This window comes from Opisthocomus hoazin, chromosome 1 (assembly GCF_030867145.1).
Source record: "Opisthocomus hoazin isolate bOpiHoa1 chromosome 1, bOpiHoa1.hap1, whole genome shotgun sequence".
NCBI lineage: Eukaryota > Metazoa > Chordata > Aves > Opisthocomiformes > Opisthocomidae > Opisthocomus > Opisthocomus hoazin.
The window spans coordinates 141,078,294-141,093,744 of NC_134414.1; the positions used below are offsets into that span (position 1 = coordinate 141,078,294).

The 15,451-nt window shown below is 42.8% G+C and overlaps 2 protein-coding genes and 1 long non-coding RNA gene across 10 annotated transcripts in view; 2 read left to right on the plus strand and 1 right to left on the minus strand.

Annotated features, from left to right (window-relative positions):
• Positions 1–2,070, plus strand: part of LOC104327122 (rap1 GTPase-activating protein 1) — a 49,916-nt gene extending 47,846 nt beyond the window's left edge. For all 6 annotated transcript variants that reach the window (XM_075438912.1, XM_075438897.1, XM_075438904.1 and 3 more), the window contains one exon: positions 1–2,070. The gene's annotated coding sequence lies outside the window, so the exon portion shown is untranslated.
• GSTK1 (glutathione S-transferase kappa 1) lies at positions 1,124–9,125 on the minus strand. The gene is made up of 8 exons (XM_075438999.1): positions 8,894–9,125; positions 8,158–8,239; positions 7,255–7,383; positions 6,815–6,915; positions 6,373–6,408; positions 3,463–3,579; positions 2,848–2,941; positions 1,124–1,431 (listed from the first exon to the last, which is right to left on the minus strand). The coding sequence occupies exons 1-8, from the start codon at positions 8,957–8,959 to the stop codon at positions 1,382–1,384; spliced, it is 675 nt and encodes a 224-aa protein (XP_075295114.1). The 5' UTR covers positions 8,960–9,125; the 3' UTR covers positions 1,124–1,381.
• Positions 8,235–15,451, plus strand: part of LOC142363577 (uncharacterized) — a 17,595-nt gene continuing 10,378 nt past the window's right edge. For all 3 annotated transcript variants that reach the window (XR_012765831.1, XR_012765827.1, XR_012765828.1), the window contains exons 1-2: positions 8,235–8,662; positions 9,771–9,913. This is a non-coding gene — a long non-coding RNA (uncharacterized LOC142363577). The remainder of the gene's footprint in view (positions 8,663–9,770; positions 9,914–15,451) is intronic.

The window sequence follows — 15,451 nt, forward strand, 5'->3', positions numbered from 1 at the left end:
GCTGGATTTGCCCAAAGACTAATGGGTGCACTGGTGGAAAGGACGAAAGAGTTCTCAAATTTTAGAATATTTCCTGAAGAGCTGGAGGAGGTGTAAGAAGGAGAAATTGTGGATGGGGGAACAAATGCTACTCCCACAACACTTACAGCTGTAAGAACATGAAGGATACAGATTTTTTTTCTGATGCTTTGTTCCAGGATTTGCTGTTCAAGTGAACAAGCACAAATATGCTTTACCTTAAAATTCAGAAAGAGACAAAAAACAGAATTCCAGCTGCTGCTAGTTCTTCTGCTTCTGTCAGTGATGCATCAGAGACAGCCAGGAATCACTGAAAAATCAAGCCTTGTACAAATCAAATTGTGTGTTATTCCAGTTCAGCCAATACAGGGCCAGGTTCAAACTATTTCAGTATGAAATTTCTAACTACTGTAATTGGACATGAGAGTGAAAAACAAAGTGTTTTAATTTTACTGTTTGCGTATCCTTCCCTCTGCAGACTATATGATGGGAAGTCCTTCATAGTCATATCCAAATCACATTTGTATAGCCAGGAATTAGGCCATCCTTGAGGAAGCAAAACATGGTCTGTTTCAGTTACCAACTGAACTTCCATGGTATTCACCATTGTCCTCCAAAGACATTACTGTAAAACTGGCATTAATTAAAACCCCCTGCAAGGTCCGGGGTTGGTGCCTGAGAATGCATGTGTGTGGTGGTCTCCTCGTATGGAGGAGGTGGTCACTGCAGAGAAAGGTATACAAAATACTGTCCGGGAGGGGGACAGTTGCCTTTTGAATTGTCCCTCTCATGTCCCCTCCAGTTGCCATGCTGCAGAGTAAAAGGAAGCGTGCATACCTTGTCCTGTGCTTCTAGTGTCTGTGCAGTATCTTGGACTTAAAATAAAAGGAGAATGTGTCCAGCTTCTCTTAGGCTGTATGTGTGTTTCTGAAGGACAAGCAGGGAGATACGAGAAATCCAGAGACTGCAGTCCCATAACAACAATTTAATCCTCATGCTTTTAGGGAGAAATCCAGAGATCTCAGTCCCGTAACAACAATTTAATCCTCATAATTGTAGGATAAGAGAACTAATCAGGAAAGAACAATGTTTAATCTGCAAGAAGTTAAATATTCAATGTTTAATCTTTAATGTTAATCATTAATCTTTTGAAGGAAAAGAAGCACATTTGTATTGGTAAAGACCTTACCAGACTGCTAAGCAAACCTTGAACTTCTTCGTAATTAGAGATGAGACCAAGCTCTAAAGTTAGCTGTTAAGGATGAGAAAGCCATCTCTTTGTAAAATTGGATACATTCAGATAATCACTGAAGATTGACCATGTACATATATATTTTTCACTCATATATTTCCCTAGGACTTTTCACATCTTGGGGCCTGGAACTGATGGAACTGGTCCCAGCCATTTTTCACCTGTAAGACAAACCAGCACGAAAGAGAAAGTTAAAATTTCATACACAGAAGTGATTGGCCAGTCACATTTCTGCAATAGGAGGACTGTTCCTACTCTTCTTTTGAAGGGTAACTACTGATGATGGAGTACTGATTTGTATCTTGTTTGGCATGCTTCTGTCAGCTCCCTAAATCCTTCACTGTCTAGTCACAACTGAAGCTGTACAGAACAATTATTTTTCTCTGTCACAGATGAGAGATTCTGCAGGTCTGTGGCACTCCCCATGAGGGTGAAGCCAGTTCTTTTTAGGACTCCTTTTTTGAGGGGCTGGAGGTAAGAAAGCGAAAAAGGGTGGAAGGCTGGGGAGTCAGAGAAACAAAAAGAAAATCTGTCGAGTCCTTAGGAGTTGAGACTAGAAACCAGGCCATAACATTCCAATTAGGATTCGAGATTATTGCAGTGGGTGTTGGGTATTCATCTTCCTCACTCTCATTTTCTTCAAGAATATTTTTATAGAATCAGAAACCCATCCAGAAAAGAAAATAACCTCAAAAAAAAAAATCCCCTCTGTTTAAGCTTATGACTAATTTTAATTTACATTAAGATTTTCTGCTGAAATTTTTCAACAAATGCACCAGAGCTAATTATGTCCAGACTCTCTCAAATGCCAAATCTTGATATCAACAGTCATATGCCTTCTAACTCATGTAAAAGCAGGTGACTGAGTTTTATTAGTTATGACAGCCTAGTCCAATTCTCCTTAAAAATTCAAGGTTTGTATTCTATTAGTAGAAAAATGAAGAGAAAGGATAGTCAATATATGAATTTCAAGGCCAGGTTGGAGCTCTGAGCAACCTGGTCTAGTGGAAGATGTCCCTGCTCATGGCAGGGGGTTGGAACCAGATGATCTTTAAGGTCCCTTCCAACCCAAACCATTCTATGATTCTGTTAAAAAGTTGTGTAGTTATGTAATTACAAGTTATGAATTGGGAAGCTGTGATAATGTGCTTTTTATTAAGAATAAAATTATATAAAATGAAAATGTTAAAACTACAAAAAAAATAAAAGAGCAATATCAGCCATGGTCTTGATCTTAGCCAAGACCTAGTACCCAGTACCAAAAGGTTAAATATGAATATTTTGACAACTAAGGAGTTTCAATAGTAATTTGAGAATGATATGCGAAGCGCAAAGCCTTGAAACATACCAAGAGAGGATGGAGAACTCAAATTACTTTTTGCTTGAAAAATGACTATCTCTTTGGTCACTGTAATGGTACTAAGATACATTCCATCAGCAGTTCCATCCCAAGAGAAGGATACCAGACATTATTTAATATTTGAAAGACCTTAAGTGTTTTATTTAGCTGTATTACATATTTCATTAAAAGACGGTGAAAACATGAAACCAGAAGTGATGTTATTAGGTACACTCACCAATAACGCTGCCTAGCAGCTCTAAACGATCAGAGCCAAAGAAGAGATGCGGTTCCCCATTAAAATGTGCCACAACAGCAGGCATCCCAAATGCCTATTGACACCACGGAGTTGAAACAGAGAATGTTACAAGGAGAGAAATTTTTGCAGACACATGATAAATCTTCAGGAACAAAAAGCAAAATGACTTTTTTTCCTCCCCTTCTTTTCACCTTCTTCATTCCTAAAGATGAGTCTAATGGAGCCATCAGAAAGCAGAGGACTCTCCAGAGCCTGTGTGACCCTTTTGAAGCAAGAAAAGCAACCTGATAAATCCACGCTTTTATATCAAGTAGTGATAAACGGTATCTCTTAGTACTGGTCCTGTAGCTTCCCATCCTTGCTGTCCAGCTGAAATGAGCTGAATTCATCAACCTTAGTTTCCCAGATGACAACGAGATAAACTACCAGCAACAGCGAGTTAGCTTTCAGATGTTCAAAAAGCAAAGACCACCTAAGAGAGATGGTCTACATAGTGCTTTCTTATCATCACCTTCATTGTTTCTTGCTTCCCAGTATTCTTAATAGGGAAGGAATGCATAGCAGTGATGCCAAATGGCATTGGAAGCATCTCACCCCATATTTTATTGCTTCCTCTGTTGTCTCTTTCAGTCGGTTCTTCACTGCAGGGGATGAAATCATTTCAAGTAGATTCTGGGCAAGCTCTGATGATAGCCCAGCCTGTCTGGCAACCTGAGAAAAGATGATATAATTAAGAGTACTCTAATACTAAATATTCTAATTCCTACCATGGTGTAATTAATTTAATCTTCAGTATTACAGCCCAAGATCTATTACCAAAAAAACTACAAAATACACTTGAAGTGCTTTTTGCACAACTGCCTTGCTGTATCCCCAACCCGTTCATCATTTATCAACTCTCAGATACAAAGTAGAAGGGATATTTTAAACTCCCAAGCCCCAAATATGCACTTGATTCCAGCTCCTAAACAAAACAAAACAAAAAAATTACTAAGTTTAGCCTCTGATCCAATGACTTATCAGAGAACTTACATAACAAAAAAATATTCTGAAAAAGAAAATCTTACTGTACAAGCCTGCCAAGACAAAAACAGTTTGTATGACAAATGTGGCTACACAGGATCTATAAGGGATATGGCATGAAAGAGACTGTAACACACAGGTTAAGTAGTTGTTAGTGTTATTGCTGTATCTTTTTAGCCTCCTTGTTGTCTCTGCCACGCAGGAATGAGATAAAGTGGCCAAAGGTAAAAGTCCAATGTTTACCAGGTAACACTGAAGTTACAAGTACCTATTTTAATAAAGTATTTCGCAAAAAATGTTACCTACCATGCCATCTACCTGAATGACATGCTTTTTCTTTTTTCCTTTTAAAAAAAAATTTTAAACTGCTTACAGTATTGCATACAGACCAGTAATCCTGCACATGCAGGTCTTAATGATTTTTTTCTTTCTTTCTCTCAATCACTTTTTCATTTAGTATCCACATTTTCTTGTACCTTCTATTTCCACATCAGGGAGATTAGGAGCTGTTTGACTCCGCTTAAGCACGAGATTAAATGTAGCACCGGAGTAGAAGAAAATGCTATGTATGCTTGGTAGCCACAGTGTTTAGACTGTAATATTTACATAGAGACGTAGTATCTGGTCCTCAGCATGTTAGGGCAGAAGGGGTATTTAAGTGTACTGGGGCAGGATTCAAAGACTATATATTGCTTCTGTAGTAATTTATGTAAAATCACTCCTGACTAAGAAAAAAGAAGTAAAAAATAGTAAAGGAACCGTTTCAAGTAAACAACATTCCATTTTTCTCATTGATGTGTAAAATAAATTCACCTATAAAGACTCAGATGAAAGGGCTGGGACCCCTCACCCACATTTGGATGGCATATTTCCGGAGGAGAGAGAAGTCTAGTAGTTGCTGCAGGGGTGAATGAAGACGGACATTAGCCAACAAGGAGATGCCTTCCCCTCTGCCTTGCTGAACACAGGGGGATACTCACAGACCACCAGTGACTAAATTACATACAGATCTTTTCTGAGTGTCAAGTTTGTTTCTCTAAAGTTCTGCATGTTCTTGCTTTATTTAAATAATGATGGATTCAGAGACTATGTGAGGACTTAATGTATATATTTATGTACTGGGTCTGGCTGGGATGGAGTTAATTATTTTCTTCACAGCAACTCCCATACTTCTGCGTTTTGGATCTGTGACCAAAACAATGCTGATAACACACTGATGTTTTAGCTGTCGTTGAATCGTGTTTGCACAGTGCTAAGGCCTTTGCTGTTTCTCACTCTCCCCCTTCCCATGTGAATAGACTGGGGGTGCGCAGAGGCTGGGAGAGGACACGTCAAGGCAGATGACCCGAGCTAACCAAGGAGATATTCCATGCCATACCACATCATGCTCAGCAGTAAGAAGTGAGGAGGGGGTTTAGGGGAGGTTAGCCACCTTTTGCTTGGGAACTGGCTGGGCAGCAGCGTACCCAAGGGAGGCGGTGAGTGATTGCCTTTGTATCACTTGTTTTTTTGTTTTCTTTCTCTCTTCTTCCACTTCTCCTTTGCTTATTAAGCAATTTTATCATGACCCACAAGTTTTCTTGCTTTTATTCTTCTTTTCCTCTTTTCCTGTCCCACTGCGGGGAAGTGAGCAAGTGCCTGTGTGGTGCTTAGCTGCCTACCAGAGTTAACACACCACAGTTTAATTATATTCTTCAAATCTTGCCTCTTCAAAAGGCAAATGCAAACCTTTGCTGAAATTCTGGTAAAAAAGGTACACTAAGATGAAGCTGAAGTGCAAGGACTAGACTCCGGAGAAACAGCAAGATTGCAAGTTTCAGGTTTCAAATAGGGATGCTGGATAGGAGAGACTAGTCATGAACAATTCCTCTCTTCGTATTCCAAGAACTTAAAATAAAGTAGAAATGAGAGCCCTTAAAGAGGATCTCATGGTATACTAACTTACATGCCATTACAGTTTTTACTGTAATAAACAAAATCTAAACAACAAAAGAAAATACATCAGAAGAGTATTATTTCTAAGCATGTAAAAGGGCAATACAGCACTGAACTTCACAGTAAAGCCTGGCTCCACCACTCCCAGAAAAGTCAATTTCCCCGAAGTGTTGCACTTCACCTGAAGATTTCATATAGCAGCAAAACCTTATTGCATTCTGGAGACACAGTTCATGCTTTCACTACTGTTAATAAAACAGTATTAACAGATAATTCATTGTCCATCCTGGGTATCTTGCCACAGGAATTAACCAGAAAGGAGATTCTGGTTCTGAATGTCATCCAAAGCACAGACCAAAAAAAAAAAAAAGAAGTCATTCCAAACAGAGCTGCTAGGGAAATTAAATCCATTTTTTTCTAGCTGAAATTTTTCAGAACTCCAAGTGATCATTTGACTAAGCTGTCTTCATGTCTATTACTGGTCCAAGCCATCAATAAGAATCTGTATCAGAAATGCAGAAGCACCAACAAAAAGGAGACACTTACTGCCAATATATTCTCCGGCTGACTGATATCTTCATGCTGGTAAAAGAACAAGATAAGTAATTCAGTACTTAAGAACAAAAGCTCAGCTCTGGACTTGAAACCAAGTTTTCTAACAAAATAGAAAGAAAAACAATACTACTTGCTGGAGAAATTTCCTCAGAAAAAGTTGTAAGTCACCTTATCTAGGAATGTATTACGTACTTTCTGATACAAACTACTGATCCACTCAGCCCATAGGACGCACCACACATACCTAAAAGGTGGCAAATTAAGCTGACTATAAGCTAGTTCTTTTCTTATAATGGCTCCTGAACTACTATGACCTTAGGCTTCCTGACATGACTTTTCATTAAAAGACATTTCCTTTCTCTTGTTTGAATCTGACACAGGACAGGAAGGGTGACAGAGAAAGGATCAAGAAGTTGGCTTCATAAATACTGACCTGTGACCAAAAACGTAACCAGAACTCCCTAGATAAGGGTTCCAAGTATCGTGGCTCTGTCATATCAATGGCTGTGATAAAGCGCATGGCCCCAAGACTGCCTGGGATTAGTAGGGAGACAGAGAAACACACTGAAACAAGACACAGGATCAGGAACAGATACGGTCTGCACAAGTGCTACCCAAGAACAGTATGATCCTCTCTGTAACAGTCCCCAAATAGTAAAGCTTATGTTGATTCACAGCATCTTCCATGCTAGTATCATTCAGAAGCATATTTCTCCAGAAGTTTATGGTTAAAATGCACATACTTTGTATTGCTCACAGATACAGGAAGAGGCTGTGGACATGGAATACATCTTCACCTTTGGTGTTAATGGAGAACTTGAACCAGAAGTGCTAGAGTTGAAAGATACCAGTTAAGCTAAGTCTGTCACTTACTTGTACCAAGGATATGTTGGAAGCCACCTTCTGAAATCTGTACAGGCACTTGGTAGTATTTTGCCATCCTTTTTATATCCTTCAGCAAGTATTCTGCACGCTTTGGCAACATTGCTGGGGGCTTGTTACCTTTCAGAAAAAGTTCTGTTGAGATTTTTCAACTGTATTATAACAACACTGGACAAAACAAAACTGGACAAACTAGACCTCATCCATACATGTGCCTACGGAAAGTATAATTTCATATTGGCTTGCTGGAACACACACAGTTTTTCCAAAGATAATGCTAGGATTTAAACATTATTTATTTTGGTTTTGCACCAATCAACCCTTTAAGTTAGCAGGATCAGCTTTAAACCAAGGTACAGATGTCCTAGCAGGGATTTATATGGATTCAGGCAGATGACTTTCAAGCTAAACAACTACTAATGCATGAGTAAACAAATACAGAGACTTGTTAATTTCATGATTTATGAGTTATAACTCTCAGTGATTAACTTGTTCTAGTAAGGCCACAAGTACTATTTTATGGTGTATTTGGATCCTTCATGCATATTGCAAACTGCAGGTGTTCCAGAAGTTAATTCTGGTTTGAAGTCAACAGAAAACTTTTAGGAAAACATTCCATATCAAATTATTATTATCACATTTTAGAACTGATGAACTTTGGCATAGACTGTATGCCACAAAGAGTGGCTATGTAGTTACACAGAATGAAATTCCTTGTGGCTGGTCTCTCAGCCACTACTGAGCTCCACAATCTTCTAGTTCGTTTGTTACTGGTGCCAAAACTTAGTTTAAAGCTGGCTCTGTGGGCTCTGCGCTCACTAAGACCTGGCGCATTAGTGTCCTACTAGTGAAGAAGGTATTTCCCTGCAGAGCTGACCTCCCCACACTGCCTACCAGTTGCTTGCATTATGCCACCAAGGAAAGCTGGACGAAAGCGCAGATTGATATTCCAGATGTGCTGGTACCGGCAGAGCACCTGCAATGTAAAAAAGTAGCAATGGATTAGCAGTCAGAGGAGATGTCTACAGAGCTGTGTGCAGACAGGAAATAAGCGAAGGCACTAAACAGACACTACAGATGAATCATTTTCCATTACATTAGTGATAGTCCTAAAAGCCTTTTCTGGATGCCACCAGAGAACTCTGATCTCAGAGAAGCTGAAAGGACTGCACGCGTATTACGACTACAGGACTCGGGTGTCTACGCAGGGGTCAGTAAGGAAGAGATCAAGCTCACGGGTGGACACTTGCTAAACGTCGCAACTATCCCTTAAGCCCAGCGCGGAGCAGCAATTCCCGAACACGCGCAGTCCGCGCTGCCCTTCGGCCGAGGGCGGCTGCCCTGGCGCCCCTTGGCGCTGCCACGCGAGGAAGACGCCGCAGTGCCCCTCACGAGTGAGGTAAAAACAGCGCCGAGCCGGGGTGAAGGGTGGGAAGGTGGGGAGGGCGCCAGGGCCCCCCGCCGCAGGGAGGGAAGGGCTCGCCATCCGGCCAGACCAGCTGCCCTTCAGCCGCCCTCCGAGGGAGAGGCAGCGGCAGGAGCGACCGCCCGGTACCCGCAGAGGCCCGGGCCGCGGGAGAACGGCGGGGCGCCCCGGAAACGGCCTGCCTCCGTCTCCCCTCCTCCTCACCTCAAACCCCAGCCAGGAGTAAGGGGACACCACATCGTAAAAGAGCTCCACAACCGTCCGTCCCATCCCGCTGCCCAGCGCGCTCCAGCGGCGGCGGCACCTCCCCCGGGGCCGGCGGGAGGCGGTGGTATTTCCGCGGTCCCCGGTCGGGCCTTCCGGCGGCCTGCGCTCCGTCTCTGCCTGTGCCGCTGCCCGCCCGGTTCCGGCTGTGAGGTGCCCTTTGCAGTCTCCCCTTTGAAGCCCGCCTTGGGAGGCGAGGGGGCGGAGGGAACCTGTGCCCTTCCCCATGGCGAGGCCGGAGCAGAGGAGGCTCCCGAGGGGGGGAGCCGGGAGCTGGCTCAGCGGAGCAGGCCGGCATGTTTTCCCGGGAGCGCGGCTTCCCCGCCGGAGCCCGCGGAGGGAATGTAAAACTTAAAAAAGGCAAAAAAAATCCCCCCCCCGAAAACTAATCAGTAACAAACTGAAGTTCTTGCTAGCTACACAATAAGTAGTTGCGAGCCTTTCTAAGTATACCAACGTTTTTAAGAATTTTCCTGTGCTACAGTCTAAAGCACAGAAACTATTACTGTTACTACTTTTTTGTATTATCGTGTGTTTTTTTTGTATTATGTTAACACACACCAGTCAGAGAATCTGTAAGTCTCTTTCTGTCTCCATTCATGATACTTAAAAATCTTGTGAAGTATATTCCAATATCCCACTGAAGCATATAGCACATGGCGGCAAAATATTACCTTGCCACTTCCCGTCTCCTTTCTGATAACTTAGTAAGTTCATTTCACTGTTTAAAGCATGGCCTGTGTACAGGAGCAACAGCGCAAAGTCAGCTCTTCCAAAAGCACACTGCGTGTGCTAATTCCATGACCTCTTTCCTCAGGTGACTCCTCACGTTCAGAGACAATCACAATCTGGCCTTAGAGAAATGAATTTCATCCTTCATGCTGCCTGATCTGGAAGTGCAGTATGCTTCCCTACCAGCTTCCTCCACGGTGGACTATTTGCTCTTTGGAGTAACTAAAGGTACATCTACAGACTCAGCTCTTTGGTCTTTACTTCCTCCCTTATATCAGTGAACAATAATGAATATGCGGGCCTTAAATTCACCTCTTGGATAGGCATCTCCCACTGGATTTTATAGGTTTCTAAGCACTCAGAAGCTCTCAAAATGGGCCTGTTCCTCTTCAGAAGTTAAAACACTAATGTATCTGACTTTAGACAATAGGTTTGAAATGTTGAGATTATAACAGTTTCCAGCATAGAACTATGATTGCTTACAAAGTTTTATGTCTTAGAAAAATAAGATGTTCATTATGATAGAACTGTTTGTCTTTATATTTAACATGTTTATGAAACTATATTGATTGATCATTATATATCTACCCTTGGAAAGGAAATGTGCTGTTTCACATGTAGTTCTGAAATGGCACTGTAAGGATGGGTTAACATTGTTAACAGCTATAATCAATATGTATTCTCTAAATGATTTTGCTTCTAGAATTTCTATCCAGTTGACTTCTTCTATTCAATTATTCATTCACTGGTACTATAAACAATCAAAAGGTTCAATTTTCCCTTGGAGAAGCCAAACTGGCTCAGAAGTACTGCTTATATTACATATTATGTGTATTTATAGAAAGAGAGGGAGACATTAGCTGAGCGAGTCAGATTGGCTACCTTTGAGCAGAGCAGAAGTTGTTCCTCTTTGTGTTAACGGTGTTTGACTCAGCTGCCTAAGATTACCCAAACCATGCATTATTTAGTGCTCTCCTTATGTACATTACCTCTGGCAACACTCATAGTAAGGTAGAGAAGTTAGATGCAGACAGAAAGAAGGAAGCAAAGCCACCTCTATTTGTCCTTTAATTTATTACTTGTTATGTGATAGCACTGAAAAACCTTGCCATAAAGCCAGGTAGAGGAAAGAGAACTGTCTTTATAAGTAGGTGTTAGGGCTAGCAATTGTCCTGTTAAAAACGATTGAAAGGTATAATTTAAGATCACGAAGGATTGCTCCTTTGTTGTTAAATTAAGTCTTACCTTCTATTAAGAAGGCAAATTCTTTCAAAAGTTGTTTGCAAAGTAATCCATATGCATGAGAATACATCAGCTTTGATAAAGAGAACATGTTTTCTAAATAACAAATAGTGCTGTTTTGAGGTGATAATTAAAGACAAATGTGAAAGCAATCTACTGCTAAGTACCAGCAGAGTGTTTATTCTCTCTTTGTATCTTGGTTTTTTTGAAGACAGGTGAAGATGAGACACAGAGGCAATCTTACACTCAGGGCTGGACCTTAGGGACCCAGCCAACACCCTTGGCTCTCAGGTGGCCTCACCCCCTAATAGCTGGTCTGGCTGGACTGTCACTGGTGATCACACGCTCGTGTTCATGCTTGCACTCGGACCTGTGGTCTGACGCCAGCTGCTGCACTCAGACCCACACACAGACATGTGCATGCCGGGTAGAGAGCCCTCACCCAGCAAAGGGTTAGAAAGGACTTCAACAAGAGGACAGGACAGGCGCAGGGCATGGCTGGACGAGTATACTGACCAATAAACAGTTTATATGCGACTGGCCCTCTTATCCCCTTACCCTCTGTTTTCCACTCTTGTTCCTCCTCTAGTCACCAAAATCCTTCCCTTTTCCCACTTTCAGTTTTTCCCCTAACCATCCCACGAGAGCTCCTGTGCAATCCCAAAACGCTCTTCCTCTGCATCCTATGGTATGTCACAGTCCCCTCAGCAGCAACCCCCGTTAGGCCTAGGTGTGATCTTGGATATGCTCCTGATGACTCATCTTGCTGTAATCTTCATTTTTCAGCAAAGCAGCTTTCTGAAATTAAAGTAATTTAAGGATGAAAAATCTGAGCTGCCAGCAGTAGTTTGTGACCTCTCACTGAAATCTGTAACACCTGAGTATTGGGCAGTGAGCCAGTCATTAAGCAAGGATTTGGGAGAGAGCAGGGAAACTTCAGCGTGAGGTCTTTACCAGCACATTGGTAGACATGGTGGCAAAAAAAGAATTAATGAACAACTGAATAAGAAATTCTATTTGGAAGAATTGGTAGGGCTTCTATAAAGGAGGATCCTGCCTTACATTTTTTTCCAGGGGTCAACAAAACTATGGAGTATGAATCACATAGGGATGCTGTACGACCCTGCCTCTGGCATCCTCTGGGGATTCCTCCTTCCAGGCCGCTGGAGCCTACGGATGTGGCTGCTGCTTTGCCTTGTGCAGGTTCAGCCAGTGGTGAGGCTCAGTGTGTGTCCCGGGGAAGTACATACGTGCACACACACAGCCCTGCAGAGGACACTAACATGGCTGCTTACACGGACTGCAACAGGCTGTGCTGCCTTTAACAACACTCGTATATAATGCTACCAAAACTCGAAAAAATGTGAGTGTAGATAGTGTGGTCCTGTTGCTCTCTGGCTCATCAGGGTTACGTTCATTAGTGAAAACACCCCCCTGCACACTCTAGATTGACAAGCATGCGCACATTTACAGATCCGTTGAATATCAGCATGGGCCCTCAGCCCCTCTCATGTTCGTGCCCTGATCCTGAGCCCTCTTGCCCAGTATGTAGGTCTTTTACTTGCCAGCTGGTTCAGCTCAATACTCCGTGGCAGACAGAGGCATGCACTTACATACTTGTCTCACAAGCCCTCTTACGCTCATGGATCCCTTGATAACCAGCAAAGGCTCTCAGCTTGGCCCATGGACTCTGCTCCAAGGTCCCTTAGCTACCTCCAGCTCAGACTGCAGTCTGAGTCTTTCCAGGTTTTCCTCCTACAAACCAGGTAGTACAGCTTGAAGTTGTTAGGTTATCTGATAAAAAAACCCCTGATCGCACATCTGCAGAGGGACACAGAAAGACAGCATTGGATGGGGGAGCCCAAGTAACACTGTGCCCTGGCTGCTTCCAGGCCTATCACAGGAACATGTCACAGGCCCATCTCTGCAAGTCCAAAGGTGCTCAGGGGCACAATGGCGTGTGAGAACCCAAATTTCACCTCTCCAAGAGGTGACACACACTGTCCTGGGCTCCTCTCAGGGCTGTCCTAGGACAGTCATGAGCCCTGTGGTCTAGGTATAAAACCCATCACATCAGCAGGAGCGGGACTGTTAAGGGGGAGGTGAGAGAGGTATTGCAAAGGGCTCTGGGGTGCAGGGGAGGATCATTCTGGGTTTACAGTAGATTTGTGGAGTGTTTATGGGAGGAACCAAAGATGGGAAGTAGTGAATCTAAGTGATATTGGGAGGATTAAGAGTGGGAAAATAGTGCTATAAGGGCATAAAAAGGGCAGATCATATGTAAACATGACTTGGCTACCACAGGGACCAGGGGAGTCCTAGTAAGCTCTGTGTGTGCATGCCTGTACGTCTCAAAGGGCAAGTATACAGAAGGAGCTGGCTACCAGAAGGGAGCAGGGGAGTCCCGGCCAACCGCTGGAAAGTAGTAAGTGTATGTGTGTGTGTGTGTGTGTTGGTGAATTAGGAGGTCTCTAACAGCAAGTGCAGTGAGGCTGTGGCCTCAGGGGCTTCTATGACCAAGTGCCAGCAACTGCAGAGACTGGGATCCAGCAGCCCGTTGCTCGATAGACTGTCTTAGCCTGCCTACGGGGGTAATCCACGTTGCATCTAGTGGACCTTCATCCGGAACAGCCAGAGCAGGGGTAGCGTGAGGCTGTTGTTGTGTTTGTGTGAGCACTGAGTGTCTGACTCTGTTGGTCTGTGTTGTATATGTGTGTTTGTGTGTCTGCCTACTGGGAATACGTTCTCAGTCTCACTACTGGTTGTGCCTGGGGTCATGGACCTGTCACAGCCTTGCTTCTGTCAAGATACTGGATTCACCCCATCCCTACCAGATTTCTTGCAATTTTCAAATATGCACTCATGCACGTTAGGCTAGGGGAAAATATAAATGGACCGGTCCCTGCAGTTGCTGGCATCCCAGGTACATGTGCCTTATGACCCATGGTCCCTCCTGTTGATGATGCTAAGACCCCCCACAGTTGGTTTCTGGCACCACAAAGACATGGGCCTTTGTCACCCATGATCTAACTCGAGTTGCTGGCATTTGATTCAGTTAGTCTGGTCTGTCCAGTTGCTGTCACCTAGACCTTTGGACAGTCTGACGTGGGGTAGAGGGTGAAATTGTACAGAAAGATATTTAATAAATATTAGTAAGATAGCCTGTGATCAGGCACAGGGCTCCTTCAGACAGATGTTCTGAACAGGATCTGCTTGTACACAAATGAACCCTTTTATTTTTCCTCTCTGTTCCCCCCTTTGTATTCCTCCCTGATTCCCCTCTTTCCCTACCTTTGACTCTTTCCCTAAACATTCCTTAGTAAGTTTTGCACAGTCCCCTAGATGGCTTCAAATATCCACAATATTCATGTTCTCTTGCTTCCTCCTCCTTATCAGTTACAAAGTCCAAGTCCACTCTCTTGAAAGCTATTCCTGCAGATTCTTGATGGCCCATCAACTAGTGGTAGAGGAATTCTAGTCTTACTGTCTCATAATTTCTCAGGTATGTTTGTGACTCTGTATGCAAAAGAGCATAAGGATGTATCAGAGGGGGGTGCCTCATTTCCAACCAATTGACCCCAACATCTGCATCCTTCAGTCCCCCAGTCCAGTATCTCATCTCAGTCTGTGGTGCGTCAGTAGTTAATTTAGAGTAAGTTCAATATGAATTAAAACATAATTCCTTCTGCTCTGATGAATGAACCTTGCATCTTTGGCACTCTTGAGTGGGGTGGTGCTGGTCTCTGAATGCTATTTCAACCCTCTTCCCCTGCAGTGACCCCTTTTAAGTGCTATTATTTTTAGCACTTCAATTATTAGGAAAGGGGGGATGTTGAAGGGTGGGATGTCATGCAGAGTGACACATAAAGTGTAACCTGACCCATTCTGTTTGCCCATATTTCTGTTGTTCTTCAAAGGCAAAATCTTTAAGATTTCCTAGGAGGGTCCAAGATCCTTCGAAACTGTGTTTTTTCCCTTGGGTCAGGATGTTTATCCAAGCATCCTCAGAAACATAGGCCCTTCAGCTGCTAAAATAATACTGGCTGACGCTGGGTTGTCCTGTGCAGCCATTTCTTGCTTCCTAGCAGGATGTCTAGGTGTCTGTCTAATGACAGGACCTGTCAAAAATCTATATTTTCACTAGGTACTTTATTTACATTATATATGGAGTAATGTTCTTTCAGAGAAAGAATTAAAGGCAGTATAGGGAAGAATAGGTATATGGTAGGATTAGAGGGATCAAACTAAGTAAAATTATATGAGGTTGAAATTTGTATGCAATACTCCAGTTCTGCTATCAGACTCCATGAGGCTTAAACATCTCTAAATTGAGGCTATACCTTTGCAATTGTGTATTTTCCTTTTATACCTGATTTTTTCACAAATTTTAAAGATGGGTTTGTAATAAGCTTAGACTTAGCCTGATTCTCTTGGTTTTCATACTGCTCATTAGCCAATATTGCTTCTGATTTAATAATTTGAAGTGATTTGTTACTTATAGGAGATCTTATGCTTACTTCTGTA

Coding starts and splice junctions, on each gene's coding strand:
- GSTK1 (XM_075438999.1), bottom strand. CDS start 8,959: ATGGGACGGACGGTTGTGGAGCTCTTTTACGATGTGGTGTCCCCTTAC. Junction 6,916..7,254: donor CCAACATATCCTTGGTACAA/GTAAGTGACAGA, acceptor TACTAATCCCAG/GCAGTCTTGGGGCCATGCGC. Junction 2,942..3,462: donor AGGAAGCAATAAAATATGGG/GTGAGATGCTTC, acceptor TGGTGTCAATAG/GCATTTGGGATGCCTGCTGT.